General features: G+C 43.9%; 1 protein-coding gene across 2 annotated transcripts; it reads left to right on the top strand.

Annotated features, from left to right (window-relative positions):
- Positions 1–274: 274 nt before the first annotated feature.
- On the top strand, positions 275–17,940 carry carhsp1 (calcium regulated heat stable protein 1). 2 transcript variants are annotated; one of them, XM_076083058.1, is made up of 5 exons: positions 275–432; positions 14,592–14,706; positions 15,095–15,203; positions 16,119–16,241; positions 17,155–17,940. In XM_076083058.1, exons 2-5 carry the CDS (start codon positions 14,616–14,618, stop codon positions 17,315–17,317), a joined length of 486 nt encoding a protein of 161 aa, XP_075939173.1. In that variant the 5' UTR covers positions 275–432; positions 14,592–14,615; the 3' UTR covers positions 17,318–17,940. The 2 variants fall into 2 exon arrangements, with proteins under 2 accessions (XP_075939173.1, XP_075939172.1); XM_076083057.1 differs by having other exon boundaries at positions 278–432; positions 14,542–14,706.
- The last annotated feature ends 293 nt before the right edge of the window (positions 17,941–18,233 follow it).

The raw sequence follows: 18,233 nt of genomic DNA, 5'->3' as shown, positions 1-18,233 counted from the left end.
ACAAAAGAAAAGCTTTAGTGACAAATATTGTAAACTTCCTCGAGAGTATTAAATAGAATTTGAGGAAAGTTTTTTTATCTATTTTCTCTTCTTTCATTCGTTTCCTTTTGTTTGTTTGATTATTTTAATCTTCTTTGTTTTGTTGTCGTATTACAGAGGCTATCCTTCGTCCACTCTCCAGATTAGTGGGTGGCGCTATTGCATCCGAAAGCTGTTTTGCCAACCGCCATTAAAAGCAACAGAAGAAGAAGAAGAAGTCACGCCCATTGGAGTACGCTGCCTTGACGCTGTGCTGAGCCTCACACCGACGAGTCTCACCCGGCGGTGGAACAAACACAACTGACGCTCAAAGTTTTCTTTTTTTGTCTCGTTGGACGCGTTTTCTCCGGCTCGAGAACGCTCTTCAGCCGTGAAGTTGTTGGAGTGCACGAGGTGAGTGATGCACTCAGTCACAAAAAAATGACCGTTTTTGATGAGTGAACGGGGCACACGGATAACTCCCTCAGCAATTAGCGTTAACTAAGTTAATTTGTTTTTTTATCACAAGCTAACTGTCGGGTTTTAGCATATGGTCTCTTTTTGGTAAATCATTTGGTTACAGTTATGTGTTGTGGTAAAAGTGGATAATGTGGTTGCTGTCGAGGTTGACACTTGTTTCTCTTTCCACCTTTTTATTGGCGTTCAAGTCCACTAAATTCCACGCTCTTCCTTTTCCATTACGGTTTGTGTTTTCCTGGCTTGTCGCGCGCGCTTCCTTTGGAGGTGAACAAGCAAGCGCGAGCCAACAACAGAAAGAAAGAGAAAGCGTTTGTGTGAGCGCGCGCGCGACGCTTTCATTCAAGGTCTTAAAAAGGTTTTTTTCTCTCAACGCAAACCTCTCATTTCGAGTTGATGAAGTGCTGGAAGACGAGCTTCGTGGGCGCTTAAGAGATGTAGGACGTTGCCAGTATCTATCGGCAGCTAATTATATGTGGGAAGAGTTTGAGTGTGTGCGCGTGCGAGTTAACCACACGGGAGAGGTTTAGGGGAAAGCCCTTGTTTTTGAGTCCTGGTACAGGCCTCTTGTTGGTTGAAACAACAGAAAAACATCAGCTGATTTGGTGGGCAAGGGAGTGTGTGTGGGGGTGTGTGTCTGATTACAGACTTCCAATGAAGATTGGTAGGGTGAGGGGGGGGGGTGGGTCATGACATAGTTTCAGGCAGGATGTGGCTGGCTCTAGAAGTTAGAGGTGCCCTCCTCAGATCTGCAGCAGACAGATTCACAGGTCAAAATGTCATCAGGCTACTTGTGACACATTCCACATGGCTGAACTGGGTTGTTGTCGAACGCCTGAGTGTATACCTTCCTGTGTGTTCTAGCTTGTTAAGGGGCGGACTTCAAGGCTAAAATCACATTTTGCCAGTGCATATGTTTAATTCTAGCAGACCTGAGCGTGTAAGCAAATAAGCCGTAATGGCCTTTAAAAAATTTTTATGCGAAGTGTTCTTCGTACTTTTTAACCATTTAAAATAACAATCATTGCATTTGGTGGTGCCAATAAGACTGTATAGACCAGAATGCATTGCAGCCTGAAGGCATCCCATGCTGGGAATACTGGGCACTATTGTGATCAGAATCGGTCCAATGCTGTGCTCCGATTCCATTCTACATACTAACTGTGTGCAGTGTGTATGCGATATAGTAATCCGAATAGTATTTTGGCAGTTTTGAAAACATAAAAATTGACGTTCTTAAAAGTTTTATTCTAAGCAGAATGAATCAAACTGTCAATCAAATTCAGACCGTTAAAAAAAGATTTCCAAGCATTTTTTTTCCCATCCCGCCCACACGTCCAGATGAGGTCTTCTTGGCATCGTTACAAGGCCAAAGGCACACAATCTGCGAAAGTCGTATTATGTGTTTTATGGCCATGTCTTTTTGCAACGGGGGGGGTTGTAGCTTGTTGTGAAGGCCTTACATGTTATTGTGCAATAAGATCTGGGCCCCGTTCCTCGTACGTGGCTAACTTAGTTAGCCGGATACTTTTCAGGATAAGATGACGTAGATCAGGCTTTTCGGTTCCACGAAGCAAGTTCGGCAAAATCACCATGGCAACACATCCATAAGCTTGAACCTGCTCCGGGGCAGGCTAAGTGAGGGTAGCTGGGTAAGCTGTCACTCCCCCGGAAGAAATGGCAGCTCCTGTCATATACGGTAGTCTAATGCGCTTGCGCATATACTGGGGGTTATACGGGAGTTCCAGAAATGCATGTAAAGTGAGACACACGGTGATCCATTAAACCAGCTGAGCAAACTAAGAAGCCTCTATTTCATTAATGTACAGCTCCCTTCCTCAGAGATCCACTGATGAAGGAACGATATTAGTTAGATTAGCGTTTTATAGGGAGAGATTTCTTCCACATCGCCAAGATCCGTTATCGCATCATGATGACTTCCTATACGAGCGCTATCCATTCTGCCCACAAGGAATCATTTATTTACAGACCTTCTGGAGCATACATTGAACACCACACGCTGCAGCCGAGCATTGACTGTCTCACAGACTGGATGCAGCCTTGCGTTTTTTTGCGAATGGTACATTTTTGTACAGTGTCGGCGATGCGGAGAACATCGGGAAAGCCGCTGCATGCCATGCTGTTCGTAAAGTTTATTTGCCGCTTAATAAACTTATGGATGTGTTCAATACATTACCATGGCACATATTGACTCACCATTCTGAATAATGTGTGTGTGCTTATAGTGTTTACTTGCTCCCATGTCCTCTTGATGGCTGCGTTGCATACATGGGGGTTAAAAGCACTCATAATTATATGACAGTGTTATTAGTACACCAGCATATCATTGTTGTAGAAAATGATTAAGGTGGACTCATGATAAGAATAGAGAGAATCACACACTATTTATTTTCACTGCTTCAATTGATTGAATTTCTGATTATGAATAATACATACACACACACACACTGATCTGCCCATACACAGATTCACACACACAGATTCAAACTCCTAGTTCTATATGGTAATCTACACATGCATGTATATACACATATATAGTAGGCTACATGATACATACAGTATACATATATCCTCATATTAATGAGTATCAATTAGATACTCTGGGCTTGTTTTTATTACTTATTCTGAAAGAGTTGAGATAATTATTTTCGCTATATCTCATTGGATGATGAGAATCATCCAATGAGCCATTAAGCCTACTGCCAGCAGTCACATTTAAAGACATATAATCTGATTGATTGGGGTGATGAGGCATTACAATTAGCCGATACATTTCCCAACACTTACGCATTTAACTTGTCTGTGATATTTTGCGTGCTTCTTGTCTAGCCCTCGCAGCGGTGGCAGTGTTAGATTTAGCCGTGATTATGGTCTTGAATTCCTCATATGCGTTCATGATCATCTCCTGCTCGTCAGCGGAGTAAAAAGAGGCTCTTTCTTTGAGCTTATTTAACATTGTACTGTTAGAAAATCATGGTTTTGGTGATCGACGCTTCCCCCTTTTGACGTAGGACGGGCACGCGCAATTATCCTGATCCTGATCGTCTGGGTCGAATTAACGAGACTGTTTGAGAGCGGATCAGCCTTGGAGGAACCGACATAGCCTGACATCAATCATCTCGTTAATTTAGGCTGGCTAATAGGACATTTGATCGACTTTGCTGAACCACGTACGAGGAATTGGGCCCTGCTGTGATAGTAACCCGTGGGCAACAAAGCCATGAGAGAGAGAGCTGCTGCTGCATTCAGGGCCTTCCTCTAACTGCTGGAAAGAGTTGGAATCGCACTATCGTCTGAAATATGTTTGTACGCTCTAGTAATAAGATTCCTCCCATTTTTACCAAGAAGATATAATGTGTTGATACTTTACCTTTGAACAGTGCCAGGCTAGCGGTTTCCTCCTTGTTTCCAGTCTTCGTGCTAAGCTACGGTCAGCTAGGCGGCCGCAGGCTGTAGCTTCATATTTATCGCACAGACGCACGAGAATGGTGCCGATATTATCCTCTGACTTTCACAAAGAAAGCAATTAAATGTATTTCCAAAATTGTTGAGCTACATCCTTTTAATAACAATTTTGAAAGAGTGTTATAAGACAACCTATAACACTCTCAACTTACATATTTTTTCATTCTTAATTCATCTGGCAATTCATTTCTTGATTCATTTAGTTGGTTAATTTGATCATAATTTGTTGTTTTGTCCAAGAAAAAAAATCCCAAATATTCAACTTAGCATTATATTAAACAATGAGCTGGAGCGAGGTAATGTCAAACATTTATGTTTTCTTAATTATAATAAACTAGCCAGTCAAACATCCAACCAGTCATGTTGCGGTTTACATCCATGTTTGTCCAAAATGTCACCCCGTCATCATTTTATCCTATTTGACATTTGTGTGAAATTGTCACAATTAGCATTTACATTTTTGAGTTATGGCCCAAAATGTGTTTTGTGATATAACGGTGACCACCAAACCTGAGTTTGAGTGGACGTTTGTGCCAATTTTAAAGAAATTTGCTCAGTGCTTGTGCGGGGCAACATGCCTAATATCTATATTTTATCGACATATCACTATGGTGATATGAGACTAGACATCGTCTTAGATTTTGGATCTCGTATTATGGCAGAAGTGTTGTCTTTTCCTTGTTTTAAAGGCTGCACTGCAGTGAAGTGAAGTCATTTTCTGAACTCTCCACACTCTGTCATTCTATCCACAATACTGACTGTTTATACAAATCTCGCAATATCGATATCGAGGTATTTGGTGAAAATCATACAGTGATATTTGATGCTTGAAGAGAAATGATGTCGATGACGCGGGAAGATAAAACGGCATAAAAAGGAGTGAGTCATGTTGTAGTGGCCGTCTGCATTTCACTCACCTGTGTGTAATGTGTAATTGTGTTTCTTACCTGCTGGTTGCCTCGGGGGGGACAATTCCACTAAGTCGCATTGAAATATGACTGGAATGTCCCCGGGAGGCTTTTCTATTATGCTTATGCTTTGTGAAACACATCACCACCAAACAAGGGCGTACCAAACCAGCGATGATCCTCCAACTTTGCCACGTAGACAAATAGCCGCGGTGGAAACGGCATTCAGCAGCAACTTTGTGCGCTCTCTGTGTTGGCAACATCAACCGTCATGGCTGACTTTAGCCTACCTTTTTAGTTTGCATGGACAAAAGAGACCAGCTAACAGAAGACCCAACAGGACATCAGAGGCTGTGTGCCGTGTGCAGCTGGTTAACTGGCTGATTATGCAGTGAGAGAACAGTCTCTGTGAAGAGCGAGCAAGCAGCTTTTTACTAAACAGTGAAAACGTGCATGAATTTAAAGGCCCAGGGAAATGAGAAATGCATCTTCCCAGTTCCGACCCTGGGTTTGTTATTCAGTTATCTCTTGTTATATGTAAAATAAATCATCATAAAGAAACCTGTCTTTTCTCTTCTGTTAAATGTTTGACTCATCCTGCCCTCAGGGGCGTTTACAAAATACAAAAATCATCCAATCAAATGAGACTCTGGGCGACTACCTCGCCACAGGGGCCATTTAAAACGGCATTTGTAGATCGTTGACCGGACGGTTCAAGGATCATTTATTTTCATGCAACACAGGGATGCACAACGAAATTCAGTTGTAGCCCATTTGTAACACAACAAACAAAACAAAAACAGGAAAACAAGAGTAGTAAGTGCAGCTTGATCCTGGACCACGATGGATCCAGGTCTCTGTGAAGGTGTGGGCTCAACAGTCACCACTTTCATCCATCTTATCTTTCTGCGACCGGGCATCAGACAGCCAGCAGCATGCTGGGTAGCGGACTAGCCTCAGGTCCTAGCTGGGTTAGCTTAGCTTCCATCTCGGCTCTCCTCTCTGGGGCGGCTGAGGTTTAATTCATTCAAGAGAAACTTTGGACTCATCCCTGCAGCCCTCTATTTGTCATTTTTTTAAAGATATGCAGGGAGCTTGCGTAACACATAGCAGGAGTTGAGAGATCGTTCACTGCAAGAGGATATTAAGATGTCTGATTATCTTTTCTCCCTCAAGAAGGGAGAGCAGGTCTCCAGTTTTAGTGTAAAACCAGTTCTCAGTCGTGTTAAAGGTGGAGCTCAAGAAAGTCTCTCTTTAAATTGGTCTAATCGGCTAATGCAACGCTTAGCATAGCAGTGCAACATCCACCACGGGCCACATTTGATGCTGGTCTAATGTTCCCCCGTAGCACACAAATCAAGGTACGGTAGCCTAGAAGTGCCAATCTGAGGGGCAATCGCCAGGACGTGTCTGTGTGTATTATTGTTGCCATTTGTAGTTAAATTGTACTAACACTACTGCTACTACTTATTTCCTGATGCAGAAAATGAATCGTCAAGAGTTTAGATAATCAGCTAAGAGGTTTTAGTCTTTTTCAAAGTAAAAGAAAGCTAAAGGTTTGCAATTTTCAGCTTCCGCATGTGAGGATTTTGAAGAGGTCACATTGGCCCTGAGAATTATTTTTATTTATATGAATTGTAAAAATGATTGACAAATTGTCTGTAGTTACCAAATGTTCACTGGTCCTACGTAGGCAGACCAGAGTGGCTTTGCCTAATAACTCTTTTGAAATCTGTATTTAATCCAGAATTGCTTTCACAATAGAATTAAAGTTTTAACAGAATAAGAATTTAAGTAATCAGCTGAGTCTTTGAGTTGAGACGCTCACATGTGAAATCTGTGTTTCTTGGTGTAACGTCTCTTTTTGGAGTAGAACTCCTCAGCTGTAGCGCTGAGGTTAATTACCACCAGAGGTGTCGTATTACACACACACAGAGAGAGAGAGAGAGGGGCGTTGTTCTGCAGGATAAACATATCCACATGGAGTAAAGTTCAGCTGAGCTGTATGTTGATGTGGTGCAGGACACACAAGATCAGGTTTCATTGTAATGTGGAGTGTGTGTGTTTGGGACGCTGCATTTGTTTGCCACCCTGCTGTTCTGTGAGCAGGAACACCACAGAACACGCAAGCTGCGTCTGAGAAAACCTTAATGGAGCTGCTCACTCTGTTTAGAGTGCAGTAATCCATTTTCATTAAGGCGCTGTCATCGAAGTTGCACTTAAAGGTGCTACATTTTAAATTCAGAGCACGTTTGTGATTGATTGATTGATTGCCTCCACACATCTATCAACGGGGTGCTGGCTAAGCCGGCGGCTAGCAGCTAACGGTGCTTACAGCGCAAACAGCGGCAGCAGTGCCGATAGATCTGAAGGGAACACCGTTGAGTCCTTTAGGAGGTACTCTGTGGAGTATTTATAAGTCTTAAGAAATACCTTCCACCAATGAATTCTAAATGACTTTAATTCTCACAGTGAGACCGTGTACTGTTGAAGAAATGAATCACGCATTTTTCTTGATAAATTTACAAGCAGTAAAAACGCATACTTCATCAATGCAACACATTCTGAGGTTTCTCTGCTACAGCCGTACTTGGTACGGTTATAAACATGAAAAGAAGCGCGGTCACTGTCTGTTTGCAGCAGATTCGGACTTGACTGTCGGGTCAGGAATGTAAAAGTGTTGAAACCAACGGGGTCAAAGTGCCGACATTCCTAAGCTGCTGTACTGCCATCCGGTAGGAATAAGACTGTTTGTTGTTGACAGCATTTTGTGTAAAGTTTTGTTTTGAAGACATTTAGTCACAATCCTTTTCGTCCATGATCTTTGAACCTGATACTGAGAGCCCCCGTACTGTTTGAGGAACAGTTCTTTACTCCCATCAGCTCTGTGTAACAGGTCACCCTGACTTGACATGAGTCCATATAGAAGGAAAGGCAACGATTCCACAACTCACCCCCGCTGTCGCAAAGTGCAGCTGGGAGGGTTGTTTGGACATGTTGAAATTCAGTAAAGCCCGTTTTGAAAGTGAAACACGGACACTTTGAGTTTATCTGCTACAGTTTAGAAGTGGTACAACTCTTTTAACTCCTCTCTGTACGTTAGAAACGACTGTTATTGGCGCTCATCTGCTCATTCGTTGTTCAGTTCGGATCATTAGTATCTTGTCTCATTCTTGGCCAACACAATACTGAGGAGAAGAGAGCAGCCATTGTCATTTTTCATTAAGTCAGCTGCAGTGCCTGATGGGAAAAGCTCTGTTGTTGATGCTGCTGTAACAGTTGAGTAACAAATGAAGGGACCATGTCTCTTTTCTCTCCATGTCTTGTTCTTTTCCTTTGCCTCAACTCTGTGTTTTTCACTCTCGCTTATCTCAGTGTGGCCCTTCTGCCCATGCACCAGTATGCCCACTAAAAGTTCATTTCAACACAAATCAACTGCAGTAAAAATGTACCGCTTGGTGAGATAGCAGTAAAAGGTGGCAGGAAGATGCCATTTCAGGTTGGTGGTCTCATTGCAAAAGGCTGAAAGAGAACCCTCAAAACAACCAAACCCCACCCTCAGCTACTGAATCGTTCCCCCTCTCTGGTGATTGCACAGGATGAGATGCGGCTGCTTCCTTTTTTCCCTGCTGTATCCAGGAAGTGGTGATCAACAGGCTGGGTCGTGGCACCCCGAGGAGAGGGTCAGAGTGAGGAAAACAGGGAGAGAGTAGGAGAAGGGAACGTGGTGTATTGTACGTTGACTTCCTCGAACTGCAGCAAAGATAGCAGAGACGTCGTGCTCGTTGCATCCCACATTGCTGCTGTTGGACTGTCGTTGAGGTAACTTGAATACAAAAATAAACTGATCAACAGCTGGCAAGGCTTAATGGCAGAGTGTGGAGAGAGTGCGTCTAATATTCTCCACCATACAAGCTGGATAAAAGGACATGCTAATTAGCAGCTATTATGAATTTCAGCTTTGAGACCAAAAGCTGGTTTTGAAGGCCAAAGAGAGGTCTCTCCGCATAACAGGAATCATTGTGCTTTCTTTCAAGTCGGCTCAAAGGAGTTTAATTTCCATGAACTCAAAGGTTATTAACTAAAGATGAGGCAAAAAAAAGTGACTCTTTTGATTTTTATGTATGAAATGAATCATCCTCATCCATAGAGTTAGAACACATAGATCAGGCACTCAAAGATGCATACATTTGTTTTTTTCAATCTTATATATTGATGACTAATGAAGCAACATTTCAGGTTGAAGGAAGAACCCAGCTTGGAGCGGATCACTGTAACTATAAAAGCCCTTCTATGCTTCTTGCGGTCCGCGCGGAACGTCTGGTCGTTCATACTCATTGCGGTCAAATCGTCTCCAAGAACGGACCCCTTCTCTTCTGTAGTCTTGCTCTCTTGTCGTAGACTAGTCTACTTTTTTTTTTTTTAGAACTCATCCGACTGACATCCATCTGCTTGGAGCCAATCATTGCGACGTTGCCACAAAATCTTGGAGGTGCACGGCTCGGCGCTCAGACCCTCCAAAGAACCTTCGCGCGCACGTCTGCTGGGACGCAATTGCGCGATATCGCCGTCCGCTCTAAACCACAACCAGCATGAAACAGGTTTTAGAGAGATGGATGTAAAAAGCATCGGCCTTGTGTGAATATGACGTCACATTCTCGTTGTAATCGGAGTGACTCCGGGAAGAACACTAACTCGGAAGGAAGCCCTTGGCAGGAGAGAGAACGTGCAGACACAAGACAGTGCGTTACTAGCCTTCTGCTAGTCGTAGCCACAGCCGTGAGCGTTTGGCTGCGGTTAGCGGAATCTCTGAAAGCTTCACAGATATTGGAAGACTCTCTTTTTGATAGACTTTTTTTGGGGTTGCTTTGCAGTGTAGGCAGCTGTTGCCAATGCTGAAATAGCAAGTTTTTCTGCAGGATAGTTATAGGCATCCAAAGAGTTAAACGTCCTCAGTTTCTCTTTACTATCCATGCTTGTTTCCTCTATCAGGTGTGTAGATGTCTGGTCATTGAGTCAGCGTGTAGGGGTCGGCCAATCCGGTCCCCCTGGTTAAAGTCTTTCTCAAGTAACACTTGCGGTCCCGGACAGAGAGTGACTGTACGTACTCAAAACTTGCTAACGCGATAATTATTCTTCTCACGCGACTTCATGAGCGGGTAATAGTTACACTCGGTAGAAGAGGGTCGGTGACAATCCCGGTAGCAAAGACTAAACTCTATTTGGAACGAGCTGGATCCCAGTTATCTGGAACGGTACATGCAAATGGACACGACACCCGGCGCTGCTCATGTAAACAAGTGCGGTGGACGGAAGGCCGGCGGTGTTGAAATCACACTGTGTATTCAGGTCTCACCAATGTGTGCGTGATTGAAATATGGGACGGATTCTGCATTGACGCACGTCAGAGGGTGAGTCATCAGATTGTAGGAGAAGGACCAGCTCTTGTCTGTCACACATGCATATCACATTGAGCCTTGCACACTCATAGACACACACACACACACACACTGACTTCCAAGCACACAGAGGGCTCAATGTAATGGGCTGTTTGTGTTTAAGGTTAATGCGTTCTGCCGTCAGCGCTCGACCCTGGCAGCATAATGTGTTTAAAGCAGCTCCTCTCGTTCTTTGTGCCGGCGCATGCTCCTCAGTAAGCTGCCTGGAGCTGTCAACAGCTGCTTCACAAAAGAGACGCCACAATGACTCATCAGCGGCAAGTCCTCTTTCTTGCTGAAAATGTGTATTTTCTGACATTTTATGGATCAAACTGTTATGATTTATAGAATCTATAGTAAAAATAATCATTATTTTCACTCCTACACTAAAGTACTGTAGAATAAACATACAAAATATAAAATATGAGACTCTTTTTGTCCGTCGCCATCTTGGTTTTTTTGTCGTTTTTAAACCAAAAGTGACACGAGAGGGTGGCGTTAAGTTCATCCCAACGCTGGTTAAGACATTTTTTAGGCGACCAAAACGGTAACTGGAAACACAACCCCGAAAGCATACTCTGCTTTATGGTCTAGTTTACTCTAAATGGACCATAATTTACTAAACAAACAACATGCTGAATGGCAGAAGACTTGAAACTAGAGGTTGAGACCATAAACTCATGTAGAGATGTCGAGGACTACCCCTTTACAAGCTGTCGTGCTTTCCTCTGTGAATGCGGCTCTAGATGAATGGATCCAGTCTCGCAGAAAGTGCTGGACTGAAACTCTAAACCAGTGAATGGAGTCTGTAAATACATTATGCAGCCTCTGCAAACACTGTGGTCATACACAATAATGGCCTCATCACATTGTGTGTGTTGGCCTGAGAGCTAATGTATCCATGTACACATGCCCGTGAGCGTCAGGTGTGTGTGTGTACGTGTCCACGTGTCCCACTGGGCTGGTATTTGCTGTATCAGCACGGTTTCTGGCTGGTGTGGCGATTGGAAAACACGATCATGGAAAATTCCATAGTACACAGGTCCATCGTGTCTGTCCGTTTCTGACATTATAAACTAATTCCAATTGAATTTACTTTTAATATAATCTGTGCAAACTCCCCCCAGGCCCTTTAACACATTAATGTAGATCAAAAGAAAGACTGCCACACCTGGTCACATATTGATAAAGCCTTAACTGTCATCTAACTAAACTCCGTCTGTCTGTATGTCCCTCGTGTTTCTCCACAACCGTTCGTCCGATCGACTTCACGCTAAAGACTCAAGACAAAAAGTTAAAAGTTGCCTCGCTCGTCGCCTGGGTTTGATTGTGTTTCGACTCTGACAAACGTAGCTGCCCAACTTTTTAGCAAGCGAATCCTTGCATGCACACACGTTGCGACTAATTCCCGCATCCTAAGCAACAAACGGCGACTTAAATCCAAAAGGCGATTAAAGTTATTCAAGTTTTATTGTTTGTCATTTTATTCTGGGATAAACCGAAGTCAACTGAAATCTATCTAAAAAGTTAGTGTTCTTGGAGAAACTCGTCAGCAGGAATGTAAAGTACAGCGTATGGATTTTGTAGTTTGGCGGCAGAAAACTCTCAAAACATGGCAGACCGTCACTATGGTCCTTTTTAAAGAGTTAAGACTTGACGGGCTAAATCTGTCCTGTCCTTGCCATGTTTTTTTGGCCTCCCTCATGAATTATCTCTTGCTTATCTTCCACTTCTCCGTTCCATTCTCGTCCTCCCCTCCGTCTCTGAAGACCCCGTCGTTGCCGTTTTCTCTCCGCGCCCATTAAATGATTTGTACTTCCCGTTTCATTCAGATCCCCCCCGGTCATTTTAAATCAATAACCGTGAGTGTGTTTGAGTTGATTCACATTCCCAAAATGGCCGGCGATTGGGGGGGGGGGGGGGGTGGAGATCGGGCTCGTCACGGTGTGAATAAATGATTGAAATGTGTATATAAGTGAGAGTGTGTGGGTGTGTGTGTGTGTGGATTGTTGGTCGTGAGCCCTGCTGCTCTCCTCCGGGCAGGAAGCATGGCGTCCATAGAGGCTGTGATTACATTAACCCTCCCGTCTATTGGGTTAAGATGGATCAGACGCTGTCCTTTTTCAAATGATAACATGTCGCCAGGCTCCTGCTGTGTGTAGCCGACTGCATGGAGGCTGAGCAGACCGTCCTATAACTTGAATACAACTGAGACCCACTCAGGATTAGCACTCATCTGTGGATCTTTAAAGAGTCAGTTAAACATCTGTAAAAAAAAAACACAACAAAACAACTTCGCACAGAAACGACTGTTCTGTCCTGGCAAAAGATACCAGTGCTTAAAGAAAACCAGACTCCACAGAGCTTGATGATCCGTCACAGAAGTCTTGATCTGCCTTTTGTTCCGTTTGATCAGGACTGAATTGTGCCTGACTGAGTGTTATCTTAGCAGAGCTCTCTGTCCTTCATCTGACGGCCACAGGAAGTGACGGAAGTTCACTTTGAGAAAATGATCCTTGAGAAACATCTTTCCTTATACATTTTATTGCCATTTCAATTTAATTTCATACTCGGAAGGCAGTTGATTTCAAGCCCTATGCAAAAAACTAAAGTCAGACAACAAGTTGGCGTTTAAAATGAGCTAATTGACCCTCCGCTAAGTCCCGCCTCATGAACGCAGACTGGCCAATCGTAGCGTAGCATCGGCCAGCTCTGATGAGGGTTCGGCAACGATCCGACTCTGCTCCATAAACTCTCATGCAATCGTTTAAGTTTTTTTTCATTTTTAGGCGGGTTTAGTGGATTTAGAGCTTGTCCTGGTTAAACGTTGTGTAATAGTGATACTCGCTACCCGGAGAGGTTGTAAGGAAATATACGTTTGTAAAAAGTAATGTTTCTATGTAAAAACCAGTGGAGCTAGCATTAGCAGAGTACATTGACAAAGCATTAACTAGCACTTCTATGCGACGCTAGCTACTGATGGTATACTGAATGTATACACATGCTGCTTTAGCTTTTAAGTGATTGTAACAGTGGATAAAGACCTACCAGCTTTACAGGAACAGTGTTGTTCCTTAGTTTCATTGTCTTCTGTCTCGATGATCAGTTGATGTGATGGTTCACGTTAACACTGTGATCTGTATCTTTAGCTTCTATCTTTTATCTTTTTAACCTGTTTACGCCGCTTAATCTGTTTGACATCCGGGATATATCCTTTAAACGCTTACTGTAGACCTTTCTGTCTGCTTCTCTCTGAGATCACTTTTTTTGTATTTCTTCAGTTAGTGACAGTGTGGGCTCCATGGGAGCTCTGGCAGCTTGACGGCGTAGCGGCAACTAACAACAAAGGGGCGGGGCTTAGCGATGGGTCAATTGTACAGCGGAATACATAATAACAAGAGTGTGCAGCCATGCCTCCGTGAGGCTTTGAGCTAAATGCTAACAGTAACAATGTTAAGCTGGTATAGCACTGACAGTGTTTACCGAGTTAGCATTATCACGAGGTAGAGCTGAGGTGGGCGGGAATGCCGTGAGTTTTGCACATATTTGGTGATAAACCAGAGTCTCTTATTCTTATTCTTGACCTGATGATGGAGGTAGATGAAACGTTAAGGGATCATTTCAGTGAGTACCATGACAGCCTGTACAACGTCTCATGGCAATCCAATATTTGTCTAGATATTTGTGCACCTGTAATGGTCTTAAATCCTGTTTTTGGAGACCTAGAAAATGGAAAGTATTGACGCCCAGGAGCTGACTAACCTGTTCCTGCTGCCTCCGTCATTCTCTCCTTTAATTATATTTGTCTAACAGCGCACTCACTCACACATGTTTTTTTTTTCTCTCCTCTTTGAACATTATATTCGTTACGGGAAAAGTCCAATCAATGGCGGTTTTCTTTCCTGCCTTTCCCTAATTGGTTGACATAGCTTGTGTTGTCATGACCGATGACGTAAGCCCCGAGGTGAAAGAGGGGACTGTTCTCAGAGTCGGCCCTCAAACTAGTGTTGCCACGGTAACGGGGGTTCTGAGAATGGCTCCAGCGGGTCAACGATTCAGTGTCTGTTGTTTACGGGGCGAGGTAGAGATGGTGCTTTTCCAAAAACTGAACAAAGACGTGCGTGTGTGTGTGTGTGTGAGAGAGAATGTTGGTGAATAATGTTTGATTCAGTACGAAGACTCTTAAGTATCTCCTCCGGCTCTTCTCTCTCCAGGTGTTTAACATCTTCTTCAGTGACCCCCCCCCCCCTCTCCTTCCTCCCAGCCCTTTGACTCGACCTCCTTCGTGATGTCATCTCAGGCCACGCCCATCCAGGGATCATGCCCCGTGACCCCTCCGCTCACCTCTGCAGGATCCCCACGGTCCCCAGTGTCACCAGGTAAAGGCAACACTTCTATGAAGCCCCTAAAATAAAGAAATGTATATCAGTTCGACAAAAACAGTCATTTTACCTCGCAGAACGCTGGAGCTGCTGGTCTACATCTGCCTCGATCTGTTAGTTTGTTTGTATTATTGTGTGACTTTGGTGTAAGTTCAGACTCACCAAACTATATAAGTAAACTAAATGAATCCAACTATAATAAGCTTATTAAATACAATGCGTTGTTAAAGATCAGTTACGTTAAGGATCTGAGTACTTCTTCCCCCATTGATGCTTAATCACTATTCAGGTGACTTGACATTGTGTCCTGGAAGCACAGAAGCAAACCACTGTGCTGCTGTGAGTTATCTGTCATGATGTAACACACTGTCCTCTGTCCCGCCAGAGTCCCTGCGTCCTCCGGCCTGCAGACACAGAGACCGCTCCCCGTCCCCCATGAGAGGCTACCTCATCCCCAGCCCCCTGCCCACGCGCAGAAACAGGACCTGCTCGGCGTGAGTGCACACACTCTCACGCTCTTCCTGTTGGACGCTGGTGTAACGGATCACTGTCGATCCGTGATCCGTACGGATCCCCCCCTCACGGTTCTGCTCGCATGTGAACCGCAGATTAATGACACAGTTTAACGTTAACCATCACAGTGAAATACAGTTTTACTGACTATCTTTATCTGTCAATATTCAGTCAAATATGCCATCAGGACATCATTTATGCTTTTCTAGTCGCCGATCTTTGATAATGTTACAATGTAAACAACCAGTCCGTGTTTACATTGACTAGAGGAGAGCTAGCAACGCTAGCCGTAATGCTAAATAAACATCTCAACCCTAAGTTTTGGTGATTTGCATGTTTTGAATGAATGCTAATGAACGAAGGTTGCGTTCACTTACGTTATGATGCGTTCAGGCTCTGTTAAGTGAAATTGAGTATTGGGCAAAGGTACTTGCACAAGCCTGGCATATTACATTTATGCAGAAACATTAAGGATTAAAGATGGAACATAAAGACACATGAGAGCAGAGGAATGCAGTCAGAGTATTTATTACACATCATTTATTCATCAAACATTTCCTTTTGTTATTGAAGCTGTTTTGACATAAACGAGTAAATAGATTATTTGACCTTTACCTCATCTCGTGAGGCGAAGGCCTGGAAGACGTTTAAACCAGGGAGTAAAAAATATATATATAATAAATATCCACAACTGTACATCGCATGTTATGTCGTTGTAACGTGACATGGCGCAGCAGAGTGCCGTCCCATTCGTATTGACACCATTTAAAGCCTCATCAAAATGCCCCTCGGTACCGGGTGGATCTGTGTCTTTTGTTGATACACTGACAAACGCTCACTTATTTCTCTCTCTCGCTCTCGCTCTCTCTCTCTCTCTCCCCCCCCCCCCCCGGCAGGACGGCTCGTGCGTCAGAGGGTCCGGCGTTTACCGGTGTGTGCAAATGCTTCTCCCGCTCCAAGGGCCACGGCTTCATCACGCCGTCCGACGGGGGCAGCGACATCTTCGTCCACATCTCGGAGTGAGTGTGTGTGCTGTGAGAACGAGCCTGTGTTTGTATGGAAGTATCTTGGGGGGGGGGGGGGGGTCGGGTCTATTTGAACTCCGCATAATGTGTTCTAATGAATGAATAGTGAGGCCGCTGCTTTAATCGCTGACAGAATGTGTGTGAGGGAAACACACACACAGGAGCTGCAGGAGTGTGTAGGAGGACGGCAGAATATCTGATGACCTTCACCGCGGTGCCTTTGTTATCAGCCACAGGCTTTAAACCCATAGACATCAGCAGTGTGCGCACACACACACACACACACACAAACACTTTGAAACTGTGAAACGGCAATAAAGAAGTTCAGTTTCAATCTTCCTTCAAAAGGTTTGCCATTGGACTCGCTCGGTATGACGTGTGCGTTTTATGTCTGAAGAGCTTTCAGTTCAGTGTTGCCGTCCTCTGATTGGTGGAGTGCGATGGCCTCAGTATGTGTATGGCTCTCTATGAACCTGGTGAAAGTCTGAGGACTCAAATGAGCTCATGTAATGCTCCGTGTGCGGGATTCTTTTGTTCTTTTTTTATGTGTATGAAAAGATTTCCCATCTGTTGCACAATAAAAACATCTTTTTCTTCATCCAAACAAAGACGGTAGCCGGAATTGACATCCAGTATCTCTCCTTGCAATTGTTTTAATTATTTGTCATATTGGTGTATTGCTGCTTCTTTCCAATATTTCTTTCATATTTTCATACAAAACATCGTCATAATATTTAAAAGAAAGAAACAAAGTCATGATGTAATTTCCTGGATAGAAAATCCAGTCTGGTTAAAAATCTTTTTATTTTTTTATTATCATGCAGCAAACGGAACATTTTTTCCTCCAGATGTTTAGAATGGTTTTGGAGAATACTAAACTATACCTGTAACCCCCCCCCCCCCCCAGCATCGAGGGCGAGTACGTGCCGGTGGAAGGCGACGAGGTGAGCTACAAGATCTGCTGCATCCCTCCCAGGCAGGAGAAGGTCCAGGCGGTGGAGGTGACCATAACCCACCTCAACCCGGGGACCAAGCACGAGACCTGGTCGGGACGTGTCGTCAGCGGCTGAGCGCTGTCCCTCGCTGTGGGGGGGGGGAGAGTCTGAGGGGGAGGGAGGTATGGTATCAGAGTAGTAGAATATTGGATAGTGGGATTGGGGAGGATTGAAAGTGAGGTCTGTTGGCGTGTAAAGGAGGCATGACATGGTGTGCTGGGGTGACTAGTAATCAGAGGGACATATTAATCATCTCTGTATGTTGGAATGTGTTGGGGGGGGGGGGGCTTCCTCTGCTCGACCTGGAGAGTGAGTAACTGTCCTTTGGGAGACCAAACAGCTGTCTGACTGCTAAACCAACAGGTGTATGATTACAGTGGAACAGATGTTTATCATAGGAACACATTGTCGCATTAGGTTTCCCGCTTAGATGTGTAGACCCCCCCCCCCCCCCCGTGTTGATGCATTGTTGTTACTTCCTTTGATCGGGAAGATTCATTCCTGCTACCTGAAGAACTTCTTCTCTGTGAGCAGGTGCGCTGAAAGAGCCGCCGGCTCGTTTGTTCTCCAGGTGTACTGCGTGTGCCTACTCTACCCAGAGAACTCACAGCTGTTTGTGCCTCCTTATCCGACCTCTCATCTGTGTTTCATCATGTGTGGGTGGCTATACGAGTGAATTAAAGCTTTTTCAACCAGTACGTCGTAGTGGATTCACATTTATTTAGTTTTTTGGGGGATAAATATCTTTGGCAAACTGTGATTTGTAGTTGGTGTGAAGCAAAATAAGTGAACTGGGCCCGTGTGTATAAAACTCGTGCATCACAAGGTACAATTTTAGCTTTTTCATTTTAAATCGTTTTTGTTATTTTTTTATTTTTTTTTTGGAAGTTCAACCTCAGCTCCTATATAATAAACTCTGTAACCAAATACAGACGCTTTTTCCTAAAGACAAAAATGTTAAGATAATAAAACTACAATTGTCATCCCCTGG

Source organism: Anarhichas minor, unplaced genomic scaffold (genome assembly GCF_050575085.1).
Source record: "Anarhichas minor isolate MPS153535 unplaced genomic scaffold, ASM5057508v1 ptg000007l, whole genome shotgun sequence".
In the NCBI taxonomy this organism is placed as follows: domain Eukaryota; kingdom Metazoa; phylum Chordata; class Actinopteri; order Perciformes; family Anarhichadidae; genus Anarhichas; species Anarhichas minor.
This window is presented reverse-complemented; position numbering and strand designations above follow the sequence as displayed.